This window comes from Ahaetulla prasina, chromosome 3 (assembly GCF_028640845.1).
Source record: "Ahaetulla prasina isolate Xishuangbanna chromosome 3, ASM2864084v1, whole genome shotgun sequence".
Classification (NCBI taxonomy): domain Eukaryota; kingdom Metazoa; phylum Chordata; class Lepidosauria; order Squamata; family Colubridae; genus Ahaetulla; species Ahaetulla prasina.
This window is the reverse complement of record NC_080541.1, coordinates 194,115,740-194,132,563: the sequence shown is the minus strand read 5'-3', so window position 1 is coordinate 194,132,563 and position 16,824 is coordinate 194,115,740. Positions and strand designations below refer to the sequence as shown.

Genomic DNA, 16,824 nt, shown 5'->3' with positions numbered 1-16,824 from the left:
AGGAAACCACAGAAAAAAGACAGCAGGTAGAACTAAGGTCATCTCTTAAGGCATTTCTGAACAGAAGTAATCTCTAAATTACTTACATTGCCTACAATTATCAGTGATAATTAAGATTGAATTTATTTGTAAAAAATTGTAGAGATTTACCTTGGGGAAAAACAAAGGTAGATAATTTCTGGTCAAAGTATATTAACAAAGGAATGTAACTGTCTCAAACACAGAAGCAGGCGATATATCTCTGAATTGGTATGGTAAATGTAGAATGCAGAGAACTGCTTTATTTGAGTATTGCTGCCATAAAATTTGGCCATGCTTCTACAGAATAAGATAACAGACAATAGAACAGAGGTGGGGAACTATGGCCCTTTATGACTTGTAGACTACAACTACCAGAATTCTTGAGCCACCATCACTGGCTCAGGGATTCTGGGAGTTGAAGTCCACAAATCATAAAAGGACCATAGTTCTCCACTCCTGCCATAGAAGAATGGAAAAGCAGGAGAGGAAGCAAACGTAACATCCTGATGAGGCTTTTAGGAAATCTACTAATCTACTAATTAGATTACATGGAATTATGGAAAAGCACCATATTTAGAAATAAATGTCCACTTGTGTGCCATGAGATAAAATAATTGATGTTAAATAAACTGAAGAGTAACCAAGTATTTAGCCTTCCTTTTTGATTCAAGAAATGGTCACAAAAGGAAGCTCATGAATCAAAGGTGTGCATATGCATGTGACTTCCCTTTCAGTCTCCCAAATTGCTGTAGAGCAGGGCTGTCAAACTCCCGGCCCATGGGCCGGATGCATCACACACTGGCCACGCCCATGCCCAGTTTAGCAAAGGGGGGAAATATGTCATGTGACATCACATGATGACATCAGTTTGACGCCCCTGCTGTAGAGTGAGTGCATGTGCTTTACGAAATCTAATCAGTCTGCTTCTGAAGTAAGATATTTGAAATAAAACCCAGTTGTTGTCTTTTTCACATCATGAACATCATCACCTGCTTCTTCTTGTCAGTCAATAAAATGTCACTTAGTTTGGGCTTTGCCTTTGCAGATATTCTAATACAGGAATTTTGAAAAAGACATTTTATGGAGCATTCTGCCATGTTTGATACAGCTTTCTATCAAAGAATCATTAGTTATATTTTGTAAGAAATGTAGCCACTTAACACCATGGAAATTTCTAGGCAATCTGATGAACGTGGTAAGAACGTTACATTACAGGTAATCCTTGACTTAAAACCATTCATTTAGGGGTCAATCGAAGTTACTGAAAAAGTCACTGAAAAAAAGCGATGACTTACAACCTGTCCTCGCACTTATAATCATCACAGCATCCCTGTGGCTACATGATCAAGGTGCTTGGCAGTCAATGTATTTATGAGAGTTGCCAAGTCCAAAGCATCTTTTGCATCTTCCCAGTCAGCTTCTGACAAGCAAAGTCAATGAGGGAAGTCAGATTTTATAAATAGCCATTAACAACTATGGTGATTTATTTAACAGTGGCAAAAAAGGTCATAAATTGAGTCACCTAACAAGTATCCCAAAGGTGCTTTTTCAGGAAGCAACTGGACTTAACAAGTAACTCACTTCAATTTCCATTGCTTAGCATCCAAAATTCTGATCCCAGTTGTGGTCATAAATCAAGGACTGCCTGTATTTAGCAGTGAAAAAAGGGTTAATTCAGGAATGTCTAATAAATTAATACTTGCTATTTTATAGGAAGCTTTGTGATCACATTTTCCTGATACAGTAGTAGCCCTTTAGAACCGGGGTCCCCAACCCTTGGACTGTGGACCAGTACCGGGCTATGGAAGCAGCAGGCAAGCACACAAGCACAGCTCCATTCTTATGGAAATGGAGCTGTGACCACATTTACCCACCACTCACATGGAATTATCCCCTTTCTCCCCACCACCACCGGTCCGCCAGAAAGGTAGGGAACACTGCTTTAGAAGGATAAGGATGCAAACAGAAATCCTGTAATAGTGGAAAGAGACAGGTTTCAAATGGGGTGTTTGCAGAATTAACTGTCATGAGGCCACCACCTCCACCTAGCATGACTAGAGGTTGAGATTATAGCGCCACTTGAAATTGACAACCTCTTTACAATAAGTGGCTTTTCTGTGATACAAGAGTTTTCCATTTCTGAAAACTTCATGGGGAAGAAGTTTAACTATTACTTATCCTCTAATATTTAGTTACCCTTTCTTAAATGAGAGTATTCAGAGAATGACTGTACTCCCTTTGGCATCATGCCGTTCTTTATTATTCTATGTAATATTTTGATCTTGGCGCTACATTGTCACAAAGATAGCTCTGAATGATGCATTTGCTGAGTTTTAAGAATAGAATGGAATGGGAATGGGAATGGGAATGGGAATAGGACAGAACAGAACAGAACCTTGGAGGTCTTCTAGTCCAGCCCCCAGCTCAAGCAGGAGAACCTATACCATTTCAGACAAGTGGCTGTCTAGTCTCTTCTTAAAAACCTCCAGTGATGGAACGATTTCTGAAAGCAAGCTGTTCCACTGGTTAATTGTCCTCACTGTGAGGAAGTACTCAAGTACTCAAGACTTTCCATGTTGAATAAAAGGTGGTGGCATGTTGGAATTAGTTGCACTGCCCTTGGTGCACTTGATACGCCTTCATCAAAAGGCATTAAGGAGGGCCACAAGCTTTGTTGAGCAAATCTACATAAGCTTTTGATGCTGTTTTGACATTGGCTTTCATTATGCAAAGAGCAAACTGATTCAGGTTGGGTTTCTGCCCTCATGGATGTGTAACTGTAAAAAAAACATTAAATTATCAGTTATAAGCAACATCAATACATTTGTCTCTAAACCAATTGTACTAAGGTCTGTTGGGCAATCTAAGCCGCATTTAGGTGAAGGTATTTCCCTTCTACATGACTTAATGCATCGTAAAGCTTGATTCTAAATTCAGATCATATTAAAATAAATTAAAATAAATCCTGTAGATATATTAGATATCTATAGATATATAGATATCAGTAGTCTGCCTTGGTTGCATTTCTGTTCTCATATCTCTAGAATTTCTTTTAGATCATTTTATTTAACAGTATATCTGACCTTTTAAAGACAGAAATTTGAATTACAGGCAGCTAATTGTTCAATTAAAAATTAACCTAGTAAAGAGAATAAAAAAAAATGAATGAAAACTGCCTTTTAAGGTTATCTTTTAGTAGGACAGTGTAACTTCGGCAACAGAGCCATAAGCCTAATTTTTTTTCTTTCCCCATCCCCATTCAGAACTTTTAGCCACTCTATAGAGTAAATGTTGGGCATTCTGATTGGCTCCATTGCAGATTCTTCCTGAACTTAACAAACAAAAAACAAAAAAAAACCTTTTGCTACCTTTTGGTGTGTGGTGTCTGCATGATCACTATGTGTGTGTTTGTGTGCATGCATGCCTCTTCCCTTCTAATGTGAATTCTAGCAGCAAGTTTTTGTGTTTTTGTTTTTTTTGTTTGTATCTTTTTGTTAATAAGGTTGACTGCCTTCAACCAGTGGCAAAAGAGGAGCTCCCTCCATCAGCCACCAAATTCCAGTCCATCGGGGTACAGGTAGAGGACGAGTGGCGGTAAGTGGAAGACACAGGGTTTTTTTTTTTAAAGGAAAAAAAAACCATGCAGTTGCAATCTCTCAATTTGTAGTTTAGTTTCTTTTTTCCTATTCCAAATCACCGTTTGGGTTGTGGTGATCCCCAAACCCTTTCTCAACAGCAAGTGCTCTCCACCAAAACAAAAGAGACTTAGTCATGTAAGAGAATCATTGGGAGTCTGAACTGAACAATAGAATGGGAGATGTAATTACAGATGCTTGCCAGTTTTTGTTTGGATGCCCTACTGCAGTAAGCAGGCAACCTTATAATTTCGTCTGTCTGCATGTATAGTGTGTGTATTTGTGTGCAGGGAAAGAGGGGCAAAGGAAATGCAGTTCAGCTGCAGATGCATAAACAAATACATTTGGTTGTCTCTGCGTGCTGGGGAATAGAACCAGCCCTCTCTAAGGGCCGCTTTTCCTGACTGTGTCTTGCCCCTCTTTTCATTTTATAGCAACAGCCACTCTCACAGCATGTCCAACAAACAGGATACAGATTCTGACTCTCAAGAGCTGAATAATTCTACCTGTAAATCATCTGAAAGAAACCTTGCTGATTGTTCCCCCTGCAACAACTCCAACAACCTTGATGCTAACACGAGGCAAGCAGCCATGCCCTCTGAGAGCAAGAAAAACCTCTCCTATGGAGATAGCAATGACCCAGCCCTGGAACCTTCCTCTCTCCCTCCTCCTGATCCTTGGCTTGAAACATCCACCAACACTCCATCAGAACCAACACAGCCGGGAGCTTGCCGAAGGGATGGGTACTGGTTTCAGAAGCTACTGCAGGCAGAGACGGAAAGGTTGGAAGGGTGGTGTCGACAGATGGACCAAGAGACTAAAGATAATAATCTCTCCGAAGAAGGTGAGCAAGGATGATAACCTGGCTTTAGTGAGATTTGAAGCTTAAAGTGGGCAAAATCTTTCCATGCCTCGAGCGCAGAGCTAGGCCCAAAGGCAAGTTATTGGAAGGAGGGCTATTTCTATACGCTAGGGATTGTGCAGATAAAACAGCAGAACTCTGTATATCTTAATTCCTCCTTTTTTCAGGGTTCAGTTGTGATTGATCATAGTCCATGAAGAAAGTGGTTGTTCCAATTGATATGGTGTGCCACATCTTTGCTTTCGCTGATACCCTGGAGAGAAATGTTGCATCTTTCTTTCATTTAGATACCATAGTGCTATCAGTACTCTATAATTCTGAGGAAAGTTAACTGAACAGGACGTGGAGTTTTAAATAGGAATCTTTTTTTCTGAGATTTTTCAGTGTGGTTAGGAAGAGAGTAGGCCAGGAAGTTCTAAATCTCCCTGTGGCAACAAAACCAATTTCTAAAATATTCACTTGTTATGGAATATAGGCCGTTGATCTCAGTCCACCCATCAGAGTGTTGACAAACCTATGATGATTAGAAGTCCTGGGTCACAAACCTGTGCTTAGAAAGTTGCATTCTTGAATGTTTACTTTTTGGCCACAAATAACTGTGAAAAGGGTTGATTGAGGGGCGGAAATAGCCTTGGGAGATCAACTTTTTCTGCCTCCCCTGAAGACTTCACTGGCCCTCTGTCATAAACAAAGTGTCATTCAGCAGTGTGGCTGCCTGCCATTTCTGTACAGGCAATTAATGTTGGCAGTAGAAAGAACATGGGCTAACCAAACAGGCACTGACCAAAAAAACAAAACAAAACCCAGAAGTCATTTGTAATGGCTTGCCTTTAATAGCTCAGAGTGAAATACCGTATTTTTCGGCGTATAAGTTTTTTGGGGAGGAAGTTTTTGGGGAGGAAAATAAGAAAAAAGCTGATTGGCAGGTGGATTGGCCTCCCAAATACCCCCAATCAGCTGTTACTAGAGGTGAATTTTAACAACAGGTTCCTTGGTTGTGAGCTCTGTGCCTTGCTTTTTTTTTGCTTTTTTTTCCTGCCTCTGAAACTCCCAATTCAGAAAAAACTTTTTTCTGCCTCTGAAAGCCTCCGAAACAGAGCTTCAGAAAAAAAACCTCTGAAGCTCTGTTTGGGAGCTTCTTTTCTGAAACTCTGTTTGGGGTTTTTTTTCCTGAAGCTTTGTTTGGGGCTTTGTTTGGGGGCTTCTTTTCTGAAGCTCTGTTTGGGGGCTTCTTTTCTGAAGCTTTATTTCTGATGCTTTTTTCAGTCTCTGAAACCTCCATTTGAGAAGCTGGGTGGGGCTACATTTGCAGTATAAAACACATCCAGATTTTCACCCACTTTTTTGTGGGAAAAAGGTGTGTCTTATACTCCAAAAATACAGTAGTTCTGTTCTTGGAAGGGGAGTGGGGCAGAGATAAATATGCCTAAAGGTCAAAAGGGGGTCTTTTTACCTTAAATCTCCTGACATTTTCTGTTTTTGAATTATTTATCTTGCTTGACTGCTTTTCTTTCTTTCTTTCTGTCATATTCAGTCTTAGGCAAAGTCCTCAGTGCAGTGGGCAGTGCACAATTACTAATGTCACAGAAATTCCAGCAATTCCGTGGCCTCTGTGACCAAAACTTGGTGAGTATGCAGCTCTCTGCTATTTGTATCAAACTCGCTTCTTTGGCATGGCATATAGTCTTATAGCCATCCATCTCCACTCTGGGGTGGTTATTTAATTGGGATTCAGAAAGAGTGCGGGTAATATTGGTTCACCACTGGCAATGAATGGATGCAGAAGGGTTCCAGAAGGAACTGGGATTGTTTGTGATGGTCTGTTTCATGGTCCAACTGAGACCTTAGTTACCACTTGGTACAAGATGGTGACTGCGAAGTTGAATCCAGTGTATGTCCATGTGACCTCTCCCATGGATCCTGCTACTTTCCATGGTTTACGGAACAGTTAAAGAAGGTGAAATGGGAGAAGAGATGTCTAAAGCAGGGGTCTCCAACTTTGGCAACTTTAAGCCTGGAGGACTTCAAATCCCAGAATTCTGGGAGATGAAGTCCACCAGGCTTAAAGTTGTCAAGGTTGGAGACCCCTGGTCTAAAGCACCACTGGAGGTCAACAAAGACCGAACTCATCTGAACAGGGGACTACCTTGTGGCAGACAATATGTCTCTGCTCTTACTGCATCTGTGGATTGCTGGCCCTTGTTCTGAGTGAATCCTCTTGTTCTGAGACTGTGACTCTCAGAACCTTGTTCTGAGTGACTCCTTTTCTGGGTGGAGAGGACTCAAGACAATCATCTCCAAGTTTGTGCAGAGAATGACAAATTCACCGCCATTAGAACCAATCCACATGTCCACCTATCAGGCAGTCTTAGCCAATCAGAAGAGGCATGAATCTAATGAGCTAATGAGCTAAGTTTACGGTCATAAGGTTCCTGACCACTTCTTCTTGCCTAGCCCATTAAACCATTCCCTATAACAGGGCAAGTTTTTGCCCCAGACATCTCCATAGGACCTAGACCAAAGTTAACTGGGAATGAATTCAAGTAATTTTGTCTGATAGATGCTCTGAAAATTTCTGATTAGATGAATGAACCAAGGAAGCGCTGGTTCATTTTTCCTCAAGAACCTCCCTATTTCAGGGAGGGTTGTGCAGCAGCTTTAACCAAATCTGGATGAAGCAAATTATCTGGACCCCTTTTAGTCAGTACTCAACATGGGACAGAAATGGCATTGCTTGCACATTTGAATATTCTATGGCATGAGCAGGATAGGGGCAAGACTGAGTGGCTTTGGGTCTTAGGGCCTTCTGGATCTGGGACTTTTACTATCTTTGGTGCAGATAGGGTGGCACTGCCACAAGCAGATCCAGTGCAAAATATGGGGGTCCTTCTGGATTTATGATTATTGCATTGAGGAGCAGGTGGCAGTTGTGGCTAAGAGGGCTTTTGTACAACTTTGTATAGCACGCCAGTTCCACCCATTCCTGGATTATGAGGCTCGGCTCACAGTTACACATGTCCTGGTCACCTTACAAATGGACTACTGTAATGTGCTCCATGTGGGGCTCCCCTTGAAGAGTATCCAGAGACTTCAGTGGATGCAAAATGTCGCAGCACAGGCAGTTATTAGGCCCCTAGGAGGATACACATCACACTTTTGCTCTGTGAGCTGCATGGATTACCAGTTTGCCTCTGGGTGCCATTCAAGGTGTTGGTTTTGATCTTTCAAGCCATATTTAACATGAGGCTAGGCTATTTAATGGGCCACCTTTCCCCAATTGCATCCACCCATCGTATTGGAGGCTGCTACATTTTGCATCCACTGAAATCTCTGGGTATTCTTCAAGGGGAGCTCCATGTGGAGCACATTACAGTAGTCCATTTGTAAGTCCCATCTGCTAAGGATTCCGTCAGATAGAATCTAAGAGGGGAGCCTTTTCCACTGTGACACCCAACCTGTGGAACATCATCCCCCCTCCTCAGATAAGAACAATTTTAAAATATATAGTTATTATTGATTGGGGATAATCTATAGGACATTTATCTTCATGCCACTGCCAGATGCCAAATGACAACCTAAGATTTCCTTTGAGTCTCCTGAAGACTTGGGGGTAAAAAATTGAAGACAAGTATTGTATTAGATTCTTTGCCATGCCTGGTGCTCTCAATAATTATCCTTGATGGCAAAGAATAGACCTCGATTCTTGTTCAGAAGAGGCTGCAATGCAATGGCCATATTGCTCTTGAAAAATTCCTTTGCTTGGCGAATGCAGGATCAATCAATGAAAATAGTATTGACAGTAACAGCAGCCTACTTTATTATGCAGTAAAACATTGATATAAAAGAAATAAAGTTCCTGTCACCAAATTGCATGTGGTACTTGCATTCAAATCATGCATAAAATGGACCTGAACTTGGATCTGTTCGTTACTGTTAGCATGAACTTTAAAACTATCTGCAATTCGAATTGACTTTAATTCATTTTTTAAAAAAATTCTAAATGAACTGCAACATTTTGGGAGAACTTCATCTGCCTTATTTGTTCACTGCAGAACCCCAATTCCAATCCTAGGCCCACAGCACAGGACCTTGCTGGGTTTTGGGATCTCTTACAGTTGTCCATTGAAGACATCAGCATGAAATTTGATGAGCTGTACCACCTGAAAGCTAATGGTTGGCAGGTGACGGAGCCATTGGAAAAGAAGGTAAGCATCAAGAATACCAGAGTCAAACGCCTACAGTGTGCATTATGTCATTTTTACAGATTTATATAGAATGTCTCTTGTTTGTGTTAAACATCTTATTGCTTTATCCTAAATGGAAATTAGGATTAATTGTCTGGTGAAATTTATTGAAGTGTGCATACTTGATGTTTTTCATGTAATTAATTTTAATTTAAAAGATTACAGGTTATCCTCAATTTACAACCATTCATTTTATTGAGCATTTGAAGTTACAACAGCACTGAAAAAAGTGACTGTTTTTCACACTCAAAACCATGCCGTATCTCCATGGGCATGTGATCAAAATTCATGCATTTGGCCACTACATGTGTTTAGGACAGTTGCAGTGGGAGTCACGTGATCACTTTTGTGATCTTTTCACAAACAAAAGTTAATAGGGAAGGCAAATTCACTTAACCACCATGTTACTTAACAATTGCATTGTTACACTTAACAACTGTGGCAAGAAAGGTTTGAAACTGAGCAAAATGGAAATATGGGATTCAGTTGTGGTCGTATGTCAAGGACTACCTATACTGCCATGCTTCCAGGGGTCTGGACGAAAGTTTTCTTTCGTCCAGAAGCCCTGCCCCAAAGACAGAAGCCCTGCCCCAAAGACATGGCATTTTGCAACGCTTCTGATATGAAGGAGTTACTTCTAAAAACTGTTGATTCTTTGTTCCTAAGTCTTTTATATCTGTGGTCAAAGATAATGCAGCATATGAACAATCCATGGTTCCTTGTCAAGGTTAGGGTTAGAATAAGATTCTCTTTGAATCTTATTTTAGTCCTGTCCATTTTTGTGTCTCTATATTACTGGATTAAATTTAACTCTGATGCTTGTAAATGATATTATATACCAAGGGTGTCAAACTCGCGGCTTGCAGGCCGGATGTGTCACGTGCTGGCTCCGCCCCTGCCCAGTTTAGTGAAGGGGAAAAAAGTCTCGATACATCACGTGACCCTGTTATATACTGATTCTGTCATTTTGAATAATGTAACTGGAGTTTTAAGATAGTTATTTTATTTCAAATTTGGTCCAATACAGCCTGAATTTTATTGCCTTAAATTAATTCAATAGTGATGGTGTTTTGACAAATTTGTTCTATTTTTGCCTTTAAAATATTTCTCACCTTATAATCATTGAAAGCAATTTTAGATTAAAATCTAGTCACGCAAAGTGGATTTAAATTATGGGGGAAGCAAAACTGTTAGCTTTTTTAAGTAATAGTTTGCATTCCTTAGTCTACATTTGGTATATGAAAACTCACTAAAGGTAAGGGAAAAGAAATATGGGTAATCTTCGACTTACAATCATTTGTTTAGCAATCATTTAAAGTTACGATACTGTGAAAAATGACTTCTGATCAGTCCTCATGCTTAAGACCAGCGTAGCTTCCCCAGGGTCATGTGATCAAAAATTGGGTACTTGGCAACTGTATTTACATGTATTTATAACAGTTGCAAATAGTATTGGGTGAGGGGGTGTCATGTGGTCACTATTTGGAACCTTCCCAGATGACTTCTTCTGACAAGCAGTCAATGGGAGAAATCAGATTTGCTTAATGACCATGTGATTTTCTTAACAACTGCAGTGATTCACTTAACAACTGTGACCAAAAAAAAAATCATAAATCAGGTCCAAATTTGGTATGGCATGCCAGTCTGACAGCCGCGGATAGAAAAACATTACAGAGGGTGGTGAGCACAGCACAAAACATTGTGGGCTGTCCCCTGAGTGGTATTATGAATGATCCCCTGAGTGGTATCATAGATGAAATCGCTAGCACTCCTTGCCTTAGTAGAGTGAGGAAAATTCTCAGGGACAACTCTCACCCTGGTCATCACTTCTTTACCCACCTACCATCGGGAAGGAGATATAGACGTATAGCCAGCTGCACAAACAGGCTGAAGAATCCGTGGGCTGTCAGACTTCTGAATGAAAAATAACATCATAACTATGTAGCATGATGGACTGCAGGGCCAGCATAATATGTAACATGTTCACATTGGTGGAATAGGACTGGGTGTTTTGTTAATATGGTTTATTGGGTTAGGGATTTTCTGTCTTCACTGTGAGTTGTATTGTGTTGGGTCGGTGCCCTGAGGGAGCTCAACCAATCTCATTGTATACATGTTGTGCATTGACAATAAAGATTTCAATCGAAATTTACTTAACAACCACCCTGCTTAGCAGTGGAAATTATGTTCCCAGTTATGGTCATAAGTCGAGAACTACCTCTAAAATAAAGGAGGCAGGAATGGGATTTTTGATACATAGATGTACTAGCAACTATATTTCATTTTTAAAAATCCATTTCTCCCTGTGCTATGTAATATTGAGAGTTACGGATTCTGGTTTTCTACATTTTTGCTATTATTCCTCCCTAAAGGAAGAAAAGAAACCACCCCCTCCTGTTCCAAAGAAGCCAGCTAAACCGAAATCTCAGCTAAACCGGGATAAGGCATCCGACTCGGTGGACAAACAGCGCCAGGAAGCTCGCAAACGCCTCATGGCAGCCAAGCGTGCTGCCTCCGTTCGACAGAACTCTGCCACTGAGAGTGCGGACAGCATTGAAATCTACGTTCCTGAGGCACAGACCCGTCTTTGAGCAAAGGGAAGAGGAAGAAAACACTTTTTTTTCACACCATTAAAAGAGGAAAAGAAAAAAAAAATGGGTTCACTAAACAGTAGTGTGATTTCTTTGGTCTAGAGACACCAGAGCCAACCCTGCCAAGGGCTCCCAATTAGACCTTTCCTGGTTCTGTGCTTTGGTTTTTCTCCTCCCCATCTTTCACGCTGGCTGTGGTGTGGCTGGACAAAGTTTTGGAAACACAGTCCTTTACACTTGGAACTGCAATCTTTTTACTTGTCAATCTGAGGAGAATTATTAGCTTGTTTACATGAAATGGACTAAATTGAAACAAACAAACATCCCCTGCCCGCCTTCAGCATTTGCCATGCTGTGCTTCCCCCACCCCAAATCCTTCGGCTATTTGTTCTGTCTTCTACCCCCAGAGAATCTCTTTTCTCTCCACCCTCACTGTTTTTCTTGTATTTTATAGTTGTTCTCCTCTTTGCCATCCTTTTCTCTGCATGGCATCATTTACTGTGTTAGAAGTAAACTCTTCTACAGTGCTGCAGAAGAAAACACCATTCAGCGTGTACTCTTGCACTCTGCTAGTGAGCAGCCTTCAATTTTTGTTACATATTATTTCCTTTATAGATGGGATGGGAGTGGGTGGCCAGGGCTGGGTTGGGTTGAGGGAGGCAGTAAGGTTTTAGGGTTAATATATCTTGTAGTCCAATGATGTAAACAGAGGGCACATTCTGTGAGATATAAACAGTGTGTTTTGTTGTAATAGCCTGGAAGCAAAAAAAAAAAGTGCAATAAGAAGTGTTTTGTCTGCACACTCCCATGAATAGTGCTGCAAAAGTAGGATTTCCCATCCAGGGCACCTGAAAGAAACACAGCAAGGTGGATTCACATGTTGCCGCACACACTTTTCTTTTTTTTCCTGCACTCTCTTCCCTTTTGCAATTTTTTGTATGTGATTTTGTGTGCAAGGATCAATATATAAGAAACCAGCTGCTATACAAAGGGTGGGGGAAAACTATTTCAAAGTTGTACTTAATACGTTCTATGGTGAAAGACAATGGTTTTTGTACTGAAAAAAAAATGAGGTAGATATTAGACGGTTGGCAAGTTGCCTACCTGTATGTATGTGTACATATGCACATAATACACTTAGTAGGATATGTAAATTTAATACATACCAATGCATACATAGCTAATCACACATGTACACATTCAGATGGTGTCTTTAAAAAAGCACCTCCAAGAGGATGGGTGTATGTATAGCATATATTTTTACATGTACTATAGCTAGATGTGTGTAAAAGTGTGTGCAAAAATATATACCCTGCATATTCTCTCAGCCATTCTGGCCCCTTCTGTCTCATATTTTTGGAGGAACCATCATCAAATTTCATTTGACCTTCCTCTTTCCCTCTGTTTTGAACTAATCAATGAAGCCAGGAATCAAACAGCCAAATCTAAGTTTCTCCTCTGCCCTCCACTTCTACACTTCTCAGAAAGCTGTGCACTGTATTTGGGCAGACTTGAGAAAAGGTATTTGATGAATTCGATGATCAGAACCTAAAAGAAATTTTTTTACTGGTACATTGATGAAAATCATGTCAGTGAATGCTGTATGTGGTGTCTATGCATAGGGAGTGTTAGATTCTTATCTGCCCACTTAATGTACAATTTTGTAATCTGTGAAAGCTTGACCATATAGAGTATGGCTTCAAAAGAGACTTGATTTATTCAATTTTCCTCTCCCTCTCCAATAACTTTACTTTGATGCTGGAGGGTGCTTGATCAACTTTTGAAACAAGTGGCTGACTTTCACAGTTCTTCCTATTAAAATTTGAAATGCTTGGAATGTGACTTTTTTTACTTGCATTTCCAAAAGCAGCAATGTCAGTAATTAGGGCAGGTGTTTGATGGGCTCAGTTTCAGTGGTATATGTTTCGGCGTGCAGTTTGTCAGTGGGATTAAATCTTAAATGTATGTAATTCAGCAAAACAGGTCTCCCAGTTTTAGAGAAGTGTTTGCTTCCACAATTACACAATTACCTTGAAAAAAGATAGACATGCTTTTCTCTGGTATATGTACTTACCTGCTATATACACGGAATATGTTTGTCCATTTTACATTTTAGGTGTGTTTACAAAGGGGCATTTTTAGCTGATGTGCACCCGTGTGAATTGGCATCATTAGTTTGTTGCAATAAAAATAGTAATGATCATGGGTTCTGAAACAGTCCTGAAAAAGACTTGGGGTCCTGAACACAAGGACTTGTCTTCAGCGTGCCTCCAGCACTGCTAACCACACTTGGGAGGTAATTATGGGCTTTGGTGGAAGAGAGATCAAAGCAAGAACAGTCAGCTGGTTTTCAAAGCAAGAAGTCAGAAGCTTTGCTTCAAACTCACAGCACTGACCTTTCTCCCCCAATGTTTTCTTTTAAAGGCCTACTTTGTAGTAACTACTTCTTGATCCTCAAAAGAGCACTGAAAATAGTTTCCATAGGTGGCACTTGCATGAAATGACACATTTGCTGAAGTAGGCATACTTCTGGAATTGAAATAGTGTGGTCACTTTTGCTTCTGTATCGCCTCCAACTATACCAGAGGATTCTTCACAAAACTTAACTTATTCTATCTACAAACCCATATTAGCGATAAGGTAGCCTCTCTGTGATCCAAGTCTTGCGTCTGGGGATGGCATAGCTTCTTTTCAAATCATATAAAGCAGTGTTTCTCAACCATGACAATTTAAACATATGGATTTCAACTCCCAGAATACTCTACCCAAAATTCTGGAGTTGAACTCCACACATCTTGGGAGTTCCTAAGAGTGAGAAAGACATTTAATTTGTGCCTTTATGTGCCCTGAATGTTTTGGGATGACTTAAATGAAATTGAAAAACATCTGCATTCATATAATGGAAATACACCCAATATCTACTCTTGATAGCATTCACTGGATCTTGTTCTGATCCCTTAAAATTTAATAATGTAATTCAGCCTATAAACACCGAATTTATAAAATTGGCCAAATCTGACTTTTCTCTTATGTGATTCAAGGAAATATCCAATAGATTTAAATCTCGCGGTAGAGCTACAAATGCTTAGGTGAATTAATTTCTTAATAGCAATAATTCTATGAAACGAGCAGGATGCCTTATGCTTGTTTCCCTGCTTCTTGCATTTCAGTTTTGCTATCCAGCTTCATTTGTTTTCAACAGAGAACGTAACCAGAGCTGGGGTTAAAGTTGCTCTGAAAAATCCATTTGGTGGAACTGTGCTCCATATATGCTTGCCTAGTTGTATTTACCTAATTGTGTGATTTGAAAAGCAATGTACCTACTACTTTGATGACCTGTTTCCTCCCAGCCATGAATAATGGTAATATGGCCCCCTAAGGGATATTTCTTAGTTTTATGGCAGGAAAAACAAAAAGGAGGAAGATTGTTTAGGACTGTGATTGATATTGATGATGGGGTTGGATGTTTTTTTTAGGAAAAAAGAAATTAAAGCCTTGTATCAGACCCATGGCCCAACAGTTTGTAATGTGAGTTTTGCTGCCATTATAAAAAAAATATAGTAAAACAAAAGAATCTATTTGATGCTCTTATGCCTGTCTCCTTGCAATCTCTGATCCACTTTCTAGAGCTAACAATCGGATGTAAAAGGAAAAATAGGTGAAATTAGGGAAAGTGTATCTGAAAACACCCAGGACATTTAATTTAGACTATTTTTTTGTCATTTTAGTGGCCAAATTCATCTTTAATAAACGAACAAAAGCATTGCAAGAGTATTCCAAATCCATGGTTGTTTATTGCCTGATGATCTAGCAATGGTGGTTTCCCCCAACTTTTAACACTTAGCCACAAAATTAGATGTTTTCCCAATCAAAAAATCAAATACTTTTTATATTCCTTTGAGATTATTTAGCAGCTGAATGTTCAGGAATAAGTAATTTGGTTACTAGATCTATATCTTGAACATTTGATCTCTGCCATTAACTTTCCTGAATAAATATTCAAAGTATGGATTGATACTTTACTTGAAATAGTGTTCTTACAAGAATGTGTAACCCAAAGAAACAGTACTGAGCAATTAAATGGAAGAATTGTATTTTCTCCCAGCCCTTAATATAAAATTGTATGGTACTGATGATCCAGCACAGAGCTGAGTGACTTATTCCATCTCTTGCTATTTTCATGCTTCTTCTGAACTGGAATTGCAAATATCTTAGATCTGAGGATATATGAGCAACATTCTCTTATCAGGTTAAACTTGAATTTCAAGCTCTGTTCTTTATTCTTTTTTCATTGAGCTAATTTAGGCTTCAATTGTCTTTTCTTGCTCACCAAATTTTGCGTGATGATGTACAAATGAAATGTGCTCTTTATATATTGGCTTTTTAAATTACAGTGAAAGATTTTTAAATTCTACTGTTGTTGCATTCTGGTACAATGGAAAATATATAAATTAAACTAGGGAAGAAAAGGCCCCTCAAATCTTACAGAAATACAACTCCCATCCCATGTACAATTTAACATCTAACTTCCTACTTACGCTGTAGATACAGTACACCCATTTGACAAATATATTGCTACCTACCAACAGTAGTGTCCTTTATTGATGTTCTTTCCAAAAGAAGCAAAAAATATGTACAGTGGAAATTACTTATTGTCCTGTTGATTACTAGACCTGTTTATTTCCACATTTAGATTTGTTTAAGCTGTATAAAATTATTAGTCTACTATGCAAGAATAGTCCCATGGCCAACTCTTAATTCCATAATTAGTGAGAAGTTGCATGAGAGGTCAGTACTCTCATAGGTCCCGGTGTCTCCAAAAATTGCACAAGAATGAGGTGTCCTTTCACATTTTTGGGAGGCTATGGAAGAGCATTCTTCAAAGTTGCTTCATGATCCAAGACTGCGTGTGTCCTGAAGCAGCCTTAAAACTGCTGCAAGGGCCTGTAAACAGAGAAACCACTACCTGAAGGTAAGCGGTGCACAACAGATTCATTCACCAAGTCTTGTGTGCAAGGCAGCCTTTTTGAGTAGCAGCTGTGGTGCTAGTTGCAGTGATGCTCGCAGCAGAAGTTGAGGCCTATACTTCAAGTCCAGCCTCAGCGCTGCCACCGAATGCTGCTGTTCAGGATGCCATAGACCAGTGGTTCTCAACCTTTATAGTGCTACGACTCCTTTAATACAATTCCCCACGATGTGGCGACCCCTTTAATACAATTCCCCATGATGTGGCGACCCCTTTAATACAATTTCCCACGATGTGGCGACCCCAACCATAAAATTATTTTCGTTTTGAATTTATCGCACCTGAAGCCGTATTGGCTAGCGATCTGAACTGTTTGCGATTGCCTTGAGGACAGAGGCATTAAAGCGAAGACTATTAAGTTTATCGCGCCTGAAGCCAGATTAGGCTAGCAATTGGGAGTGATTGCAGCTGGCTTGAGAGGGAAACATCAGAGCAAAGATTTCTC

The 16,824-nt window shown here is 39.8% G+C and overlaps 1 protein-coding gene across 8 annotated transcripts in view; it reads left to right on the top strand.

Annotated features, from left to right (window-relative positions):
• DLGAP4 (DLG associated protein 4) overlaps nucleotides 1-14,944 on the top strand; it is a 177,484-nt gene extending 162,540 nt beyond the window's left edge. For 5 of the 8 annotated variants that reach the window (XM_058178594.1, XM_058178596.1, XM_058178595.1 and 2 more), the window contains 5 exons: nucleotides 3,524-3,615; nucleotides 4,091-4,500; nucleotides 6,053-6,144; nucleotides 8,571-8,723; nucleotides 11,135-14,944. In XM_058178594.1, coding sequence (XP_058034577.1) covers nucleotides 3,524-3,615; nucleotides 4,091-4,500; nucleotides 6,053-6,144; nucleotides 8,571-8,723; nucleotides 11,135-11,353 — 966 coding nt within the window. In that variant the 3' untranslated portion in view covers nucleotides 11,354-14,944. Of the gene's footprint in view, nucleotides 1-46; nucleotides 1,949-2,398; nucleotides 2,432-3,523; nucleotides 3,616-4,028; nucleotides 4,501-6,052; nucleotides 6,145-8,570; nucleotides 8,724-11,134 lie in introns of those variants that run through there. The other 3 variants (XM_058178600.1, XM_058178597.1, XM_058178601.1) reach the window with 3 other exon arrangements.
• The last annotated feature ends 1,880 nt before the right edge of the window (nucleotides 14,945-16,824 follow it).